The 8,359-nt window shown below is 51.8% G+C and overlaps 1 protein-coding gene across 1 annotated transcript in view; it reads right to left on the bottom strand.

The window, feature by feature from the left end:
- Window positions 1-1,484: 1,484 nt before the first annotated feature.
- QTRT1 (queuine tRNA-ribosyltransferase catalytic subunit 1) overlaps window positions 1,485-8,359 on the bottom strand; it is a 14,717-nt gene continuing 7,842 nt past the window's right edge. The window contains exons 4-10 of the mRNA XM_008074085.1: window positions 5,504-5,582; window positions 5,285-5,400; window positions 2,490-2,628; window positions 2,179-2,254; window positions 1,955-2,064; window positions 1,789-1,876; window positions 1,485-1,714 (exon numbers count right to left, since the gene is read on the bottom strand). Coding sequence (XP_008072276.1) covers window positions 1,562-1,714; window positions 1,789-1,876; window positions 1,955-2,064; window positions 2,179-2,254; window positions 2,490-2,628; window positions 5,285-5,400; window positions 5,504-5,582 — 761 coding nt within the window. The 3' untranslated portion in view covers window positions 1,485-1,561. The remainder of the gene's footprint in view (window positions 1,715-1,788; window positions 1,877-1,954; window positions 2,065-2,178; window positions 2,255-2,489; window positions 2,629-5,284; window positions 5,401-5,503; window positions 5,583-8,359) is intronic.

The following is an 8,359-nucleotide window of genomic DNA, read 5'->3' as shown; positions in this document are numbered from 1 at the left end:
CCACCACAGCCTCAACCTGCTGGGCTCCAGCGATCCTTCCGCCTCAGTCTTCCCAGTAGCCGGAATTACAGGCGCGTGCTACCACGCCCGGCTAATTTTTTTGATATCTTGTAGAGGTGAGGTCTCGCCAAGTTGCCCAGGAGGGTCTCAAACCTGTGGGTTCAGGCAATCCACTCACCTCAGCCTCCCAAAGCGCGGGATTGCAGGCTGAGCCACCGAGCCCGGCTAAAAAAATAGTAATTTTTTAAAACTAAATAAAATAAGACTCCAGAGCACGGCCTTGCCACTTACACCATGTGAGACAACAGAGAAAAGATGGCCCCTACGAAGCAATTCCTTACCAGACACGATCTGCAGCACCTTGATCTTGAGCTTCCCAGCTTCCAGAACTGTGAGAAGTAAATTTTTATGGTTTATAAGCTGCCCAGTTTATGGTATTTTGTTATAATAGCCCAAATGGACTAAGACAGTGACAGTGACCAAGTGACTTCCTTTCTCTGAACCTCAGTGTCCTCGTCTGTAAAATTGGAACTATACATGCATCATAAAGTTGCAAGAATTAAATACATGGCAATCATTTAGAATAGTCCTGGCACCATATAAGCACCTCCTAGATCACATCTCTCATCAGAACTGTGCTTACTAAGAGTGAAACTGAGCCACATATCTGCATAGTCATGGTTAAGAGTGTGGGCAAGCCGGGCTCAATGGCTCAGCCTGTAATCCCGCGCCTTTGGGAGGCAGAGGTAAGTGGATTGCCTGAGCCCGCGGGTTTGAGACCCGCCTGGGCAGGCGAGACCTCACCTCTACAATAAATAAAAAAAAAAATTAGCCGGGCGTGGTAGCGCACACCTGTAGTTCCAGCTACGTGGAAGGCTGAGGCGGAAGGATCGCCGGAGCCCTTCAGGTCGAGGCTGCGGTGGCCGGGAGCAGCCACTGCACTCCAGTCTGGGTGACAGAGTGAGACTCCAACTCAAAAAAAAAAGAGTGTGGGCAATAGCTCACGCCTGTAATTCCAGCAATAGGGATACTGAGGCAAGAGGATTGCCAGAGCCCAGAAGTATGAGACCAGCATGGGCAACATGGCAAGACCTTGTCTCTATAATAAATAAAAATTAGTTGGGCATGGTAGCATGTGCCTGTAGTCCCAACTGCCTAGAAGGCTAAGGTGAAAGGATCACCTGAGCCCAGCAGGCAGAGGCTACAATAGCAGTGATTGTGCCACTGCACTCCAGTCTGGGTGAGGGTAAGGCTCTGAATCAAAAAAAAAAGGATGTCTGGAGGCATGGGACACAAGAAAAGGGTGCAGCTCCCATTCTGGGGCACAAGCTACATGTTGGGCTATGCTAGGTGACTTTAGTTAGCAGCTGCCACCATGGTCACTTCTTCTTATCCCTGGGAAGGGGCGGTATTCAATGGTAGTGATGCCTAGACCAGGAAGGAAACCGAGACAGGCCACCTCCCAAGAACACACAGACACACTCTTTAAGTTAGAATTTTTTTAAAAACCTTCTAATAAAATCTTTCAACATCTTCCAGCCCTTCCCTCCTTCCCCAGACGTCAGCCCAGGGTGATGCCCACAGAGGCCAGGGCTTCTGTGGCCCAGGTGGGGCAGAGGGTGGGGTCCCCGTACATGGTGGCCATGAAATCCTGCACGAAGTCAGGGAAGCGCTTCTCCACGATGCTGGTGCGCACGGCGCTCATAAGCCGCAGCTGCAGAGAGAGGGTATCAGCTTGGCCAGGGCGCCAGGAGACCCCGCCCGCCTGCCCCTGTGGGCCCTGCCCACCTGATAGGCGATGTTGTGGACGGTGAGATGGTGCAGGGCAGCCGTGTTGTCGCTGTGCAGCAGTGCATGTAGAAAGGCGCGGCTGTGCCTGCGGACCAGCAAGGACACTCAGCAGAGCTGGGGCCGGCCCTCCATGCCTCCCCCACCCCCTGACACCCTTGCCTACGTCTGGCAGGTGGGGCAGGTGCACTCAGGGTCTATAGGGCCAAAATCCTTCTCGAACAGCTTCTTTTTCAACTGCAGGTTCCCAGTGGGCACCAGGGCAGAGCCAAAGCGCTGGGAAGGGAAGGGCAGGGGACATTGGGTTAACCGCACCTTCACCCTCCCCACCAACCCCCGCTGGCCCCTCCCCCATCCGCTTCCCCTGTCTGCCCCCTGCCAAGGCCTCACCGCTGTCCGAGTAGGGAAGACGCAGTCGAACATGTCGCATCCAAGAGCCACGCAGACCACCAAATCGGTGGCATAGCTGGGGTGCAGCCATGGAAAAGTGGGGCAAAGCGCCTCAAGCGGCCCCCTCAAGCCCTTACACTCCCCGAAACTGAGCCATATTCCCTCAGAACCACCCCCAAGGCCAGCCACCTCCTGATTCCCCCCAAGGCAGGGCTGTAGCCTCCTCCCCCATGTGCCCCCCCACAGAGCTGGGGGTCCCCAGGAAGCCACTCCTCACTGATGGGACTCTATCTCCCTGCTCCCTGTCATACCCAACTCCCATCAGGTATCGGGGCTTGTCCTTAGGCAGCCGGGAGGTGCTGAGTGCCACCATCCTCCAAAACTGGGCCTTGCTCTCACCCCCACTCAGGCCCCCGATGGCGAAGCCAGGCACATCCCTCTTGGTCATCTCTGAGGGCAAAGGGTAAGGAGAGAGGTGATTAGACAACAGGACATGTGATTTGTTCTACTGATCAGGACAGATCCTCAGGGAGAGAATCAGACAGAGAGGAAAGAAAAAGAGAGTCTGTCTATCTGTCTGTCTGGGAAAGGCTGCTAATGATCTCAGCTACCAATTATTGAGTGCCTACAGCATGCAAGGGCCTCTCCTTCAATCCTCAAGAGAGGCATACAGCCCACGCTCCCTTAGCTGGAAACTTTGGAACCAGATGTGTTCAGAATGTTCCAGATATTAACAGCCTGTCATCAAACACCATGACATTGCTGCAACAAAATACGTGAAGATGTATAACAAGTGTGATGAATAATGACAGAAATTCAGTTGTTTGGCCACAAATGAGCTGCATGTCTCAGAACATTCTGGATTTGAGAATTAGATCATGGGGCTCCAGGACAACAGAGAACGGGCTACAGAATTGTCCTGCTGTTCAGCTCACCTGACAGATGAAGAAACCAAGGCTTGCAGTACTTAAACCACTGGCCCAAGGCCACGTAGGCCAGAGGCTGGATTCAAAACCAAGTCTGCACCCCAGACTTGACCCAGGTCGCAGCAACCCAGTTCAACCCAGGTGATGCCACAGAAGCAACAAAGCAGGTGCTGTCTGGAACCAGGTTTAGAAGCTTAATGTGAGGGGGTGCTTAAATGCAAATTTCTAGGCCTTCCCTAGCCCCTGATTCTGATCCAGTCAGAGGAAGGGGGACCCAGGAGGCTGTTCAGTGCATGTGAGTCCCACAGTATTTTGAGAAGCGCCCAAAGAGGGGAGCTTGTCAAATGGCAAGTGGCTGAGAAATGAATCTGATGGGGTGAGACCCACATTGTTGTTGTTTTTATCTATTTTATTTATTAGTTGAAGTCTCACTGTGTCACCCAGGCTGAAGTGCAGTGGTACGCTCACAGACACTGCAGCCTCGACCTGCTGGACTCAGGGGATCCTTCCTCCTCAGCCTTCCAAGTGGCTGGAACTACAGGCACATGCCACCACACCTCATTAATTTTCTGATTTATTGTAGAGATGCGGTCTCACCAAGTTGCCTAGGCTGGTCCCGAATCCCTGAGCATATTGCTGTTGTTTTTAAATGAAAGGGAACAGAAAATACCAGAAAGTATCATATGTGAAAAGGTAATCCTTCACGAAGCCTGGGTTCCCGCTTTCTTGTACATCCACAGGCACTGAACCATGACATGAACTGACTCTCATGGCATGAATGGGTCTCAGTTAAAAAGACTTACTGGAAGGGGAGGTTTGAGGACAAAATGGGATTGTAAAACAGACAATCAGGTCAGACACAGTGGCTCACACCTGTAACGCTAGTACTTTGGGAAGCCAAGACAGGAGGCTCACTTGAGGCTAGGAGTTTGAAACCAGCCTGGGCAACATAGTAAGACCCCCCATCTCTACAAAAAAGAAATTAAAAAATTAGCCAGGCATGGTAGATGACACCTGTAGCCTAAGCTTCTTGGGAGGCTAAGGCAGGAGGATCACTTGAGCCTAGAAGCTCAAGACAGCAGTGAGCAATGATCACACTACTGCACATATGCCTGAGTAACAGAATAAAGCCCTGTTTCTAAAAACAAAAATAGGCCAGGTATAGTGGCTCACGCCTATAATCCCAGCACTTTGGGAGGAAGAGGCGAGAAGATTGCCTGAACCCAGGGGTTCAAGACCAACCTTGGCTACTTGGCGAGACCTCATCCCAAATCAAAAAATTAGCCAGGCATGGTGGCACATACCTGTGGTTCCAGTTAATTGGAAGGCTGAGACGAAGGATTGCCTGAGCCCAGCAGGTCGAGGCTGCGGTGGCCATGAGGGTGCCACTGCACTCCAGCCTGGGTAACAAAGTGAGACTCCAACTCAAAAACATAAACAAATAAATAAGTTGCCAATCAGATCCGTGTGAAATGGCATCTTGTTGGGGATTCAATATGCACTACCATGACACCAACTGCAGAAACAAAAACAAAAGCAAAAACAAACAATGCTATCCGCCTCAGTTTTCCCATCTATCACCTGGCAGTCCCCACCTGGCAGTCCCCACCTTACATGATGGCTGTTTAGACTCAAAGGGTCAATCTGTGACGGGCACTTGGCACAGTACTTGGGTACTTGGTGAATACCAGAAAACCGCAAGCCATTGAAATGACACCTATTCTCGGCCGGGTGCGGTAGCTCAACCCTGTAATCCCAGCACGTTGGGAGGTCGAGGCAAGAGGATGGCCTGAGTCCAGGGGTTCAAGACCAGCCTGGGCAACTTTGTGAGACCGTGGCTTTACAATACATTTTAAAAAATAGTCGGGCATGGTAGCGCACACCTGTAGTGCCAGCTACTTGGAAGGCTGAGGCGGAAGGATCACCGGAGCCAACAAGTCAAGGCTGTGATGCCACTGCAATCCAGTCTGAGCAACAGAGTGAAACTCCAACTCAAAAAAAAAAAAATTACACCTATTCTCCAAATACATTCTACCACACACTGCCTCAAGGCCTTTGCTTCCAGCTGTTCCTTCAGCCTGGAGTATCCTTTCACCCGTTTACAACCACTGCCAGGGTCCCAGACCCATGTGGGGCCTCAGTGTTGGACAAGCCCTGGTCCTGCCATCGCATGGCTCTACCTTCCAGGCAGGTGGCCCGCAGATCCGCGTCCAGCCCTCCTTGGATGATGGCAAAGAGGTTCTGCTTATCCGGTCGCCTGTGGGCTGCAATGCACCGGTCCAGCCAGCGGATTGACCTGTAAGAAGACCCCGGTCACAAGCCCCAAAGGCCTGGGGGGAGGTGGAAGACCAGGCTGTGGAACCAGGATCCCCTCCCCTGACACACACACGTGGATGTACCTGTACATTGCCTCCTCCACTCGTGGCCCTGTCACGGTGCTGCTGACAACGTCATCTAGCTGCATGATGATGTCTGAGCCTAAGGGGGAGACAGGGCACTGGCACTGAGAAGGCCCCCCACCCCTTGTTGAGAACAAGCTGAATTCTTCTCCAAGAGCCCATGCAGTCTCCCATGGGGTGATCTGATCTATCTGAACAGCAGCCAAAGAGAGCTTTTCTTTTCCTTTTCTTTTCTTTTTGAGTAGGAGTCTCACTGTCGCAGGCTGGAATGCAATGGCATACTCACGGCCACCACAGCCTTGACCTGCTGGGCTCAGGCCATCCTTCTGCCTCAGCCTTCCAAGCAGCTGGAATTACAGGCATGCACCACCATGCCTGGCTAATTTTTTAATTTATTGTACAGATGAGGTCTCGCCAAGTTGCTCGGGCTGGTCTTGAACCCCTAGGCTCGGGCAATTCTCTCGCCTCCGCCTCCCAAAGTGCTAGGATTACAGGCATGAGCCACGGCACCCAGCCAGAGAGAGCTTTTCTTTCTTTTTTTTTTTTTTTTTTTTGAGTTGGAGTCTCATTCTGTCGCCCAGACTGGAGTGCAGTGGCTGCTCCCAGCCACCGCAGCCTCGATCTGCTGGGCTCCGGCGATCCTTCCGCCTCAGCCTTCCAAGTAGCTGGAACTACAGACGCGCGCTTCCACACCCGGTTAATTTTTTTTATTATTATTTATTGTACAGATGAGGTCTCGTCAATTTGCCCAGGCGGGTCTCGAACCCGCAGGCTCAGGCAATATACTCACCTCAGCCTCCCAAAGGTGCGGGATTGCAGGCTGAGCCACTGAGCCTGGCTGAGCTTTTCAACAGGTGCCTCTGAACCTGCCTCCCCTCTGAACTTGCTTCCCCTCAGCCTAAAATCCTCTCCAAGCCGGGCTCGGTGGCTCAGCCTGTAGTCCCGCGCCTTTGAGAGGCTGAGGTGAGTGGATTGCCTGAGCCCGCGGGTTCGAGACCCGCCTGGGCGACTTGGCGAGACCTCATCTCTACAATAAATCAAAAAATTAGCCAGGCGTGGTAGCGTGCGCCTGTAATTCCAGCCACTTGGAAGGCTGAGGCGGAAGAATCTCCGGGGCCCAGCAGGTCGAGGCTGCAGTGGCCGGGAGCGGCCACTGCACTCCAGTCTGGGTGACAGAGTGAGACTCCAACTCAAAAAAAAAAAAATCCTCTCCAGTCACACAGAATAAAATCTCAACATGCGCTGGGTACAGTGGCTCATGCCTGTAATCCCAGCACTTTGGGAGGCCGAGGCAAAAGGACTGCCTGCCCAGGGGTTTGAGACCAGCCTGGGCAATTTGGTGAGACAACACCTCTACAATAAACCAAAAAATCAACCAGGTGTGGGGGCATGCGCCTGTGGTTCCAGCTCTTTGGAAGGCTGAGATGAAAGGATCGCCTGAATCAGCAGGTTGAGGCTGCGGTAGCTATGAGTGTGCCACTGCACTCCAGTCTGGGTGACAGAGCGAGATTTCGATTCAAAAAAAAAACCTCAATATGTACTAAGTGATTCCTTGCTGCGTGCCTGTAATCCCAGCACTTGGGAACCAAGTCTTGGGAACCAAGCATCCATCAATAGGGCCCTGGTTACATAAACCATAGTCCTGCCATTAACGGAAGTTTCCGTGCCCACAATTCTGAAACCCAGAGACTTTCCTTTTGGTTATATTGTTTTTTTCATTATTAATTTTTTTTTAGAGGCAAGTCTGTCTCTGCTGACCAGGCTGTAGTACAGTGGTGCTCATAGCTCCCTGCAGGCTGGAACTCCTAGACTCAAGGAATCCTCCCCACCCAGCCTCCCATGTAGCTAGAACTATAGGCAGGAGCCACCACAGTGGGCTAATGATTTTTATTTTTGTTTTTTTGGGGTTTTTTTTTAGTTGGAGTCTCACTCTGTCACCCAGACTGGAGTACAGTGGCACATTCCTGGCCACCACAGCCTCGACCTGCTGGGCTCCAGCGATCCTTCCACCTCAGCCTTCCAAGTAGCTGGAAATACAGGCGCGCACTACCACGCCCAGCTAATTTTTTATTTATTGTAGAGATGAGGTCTCGCCAAGTTGCCCAGGCGGGTCTCGAACCCACAGGCTCAGGCAATCCACTCACTTCAGCCTCCCAAAGTGCGGGATTACAGGCTGAGCCACCGAGCCTGGTTTTTTATTTTTGGTAGAGGTACGGTCTCGCTATATTGCCTAGGCTGGTCTTGAACTCCTGCCCCCAAAGTGATCCTCCCTCCTCTGCCTTGCAAAGTGCTAGGATCCTCCTGCCTCAGCTCCCAAAGTGCTGGTATTACAAATATGAGCCAGCACACCTAGCCTTTTTTTTTTTCTTTTTTAGGGACAGAGTCTCACTATGTCACCCAGGCTAGAATTCACTGGTGGGATTATAGCTCACTGCAGTCTCCAACTCCTGGGTTCAAGCAATCCTTCTGCCTCAGCCTCCTAAGTAGCTGGGACTACAGGTGTTCACCAATATGCCAGGTTAAACTTAAACTTTTCTTTTTTCTTGAGTTGGAGTCTCACTCTGCAGCCCAGGCTGGAGTGCGGTGGCAAGCTCATGGCCACCACAGCCTTTACCTGCTGGGCTCAGGTGATCCTTCTGCCTCAGCCCTCCAAGCAGCTAGAACTACAGGCATATGCCACCACTCCCAGCTAATTTTTTCATTTATTGTAGAAATGAGGTCTTGCCAAGATGCCCAGGCTGGGCTCAGGAAATCCTCTTGCCTCCGCCTCCCAAAGTGCTGGGATTACAGGCTTGAGCCACCATGCCTGGCTTCTGGTTAAACTTTTCAATGTCAAATGCTTTTTTTTTTTTAGTT

The sequence above is a fragment of the Carlito syrichta genome, unplaced genomic scaffold (assembly GCF_000164805.1).
Source record: "Carlito syrichta isolate Samal-C Ts95f unplaced genomic scaffold, Tarsius_syrichta-2.0.1 Scaffold316302, whole genome shotgun sequence".
Taxonomy (NCBI): Eukaryota; Metazoa; Chordata; class Mammalia; order Primates; family Tarsiidae; genus Carlito; species Carlito syrichta.
The sequence above is the reverse complement of the archived record's forward strand: the minus strand, read 5'-3'. Positions and strand labels throughout refer to the sequence as shown.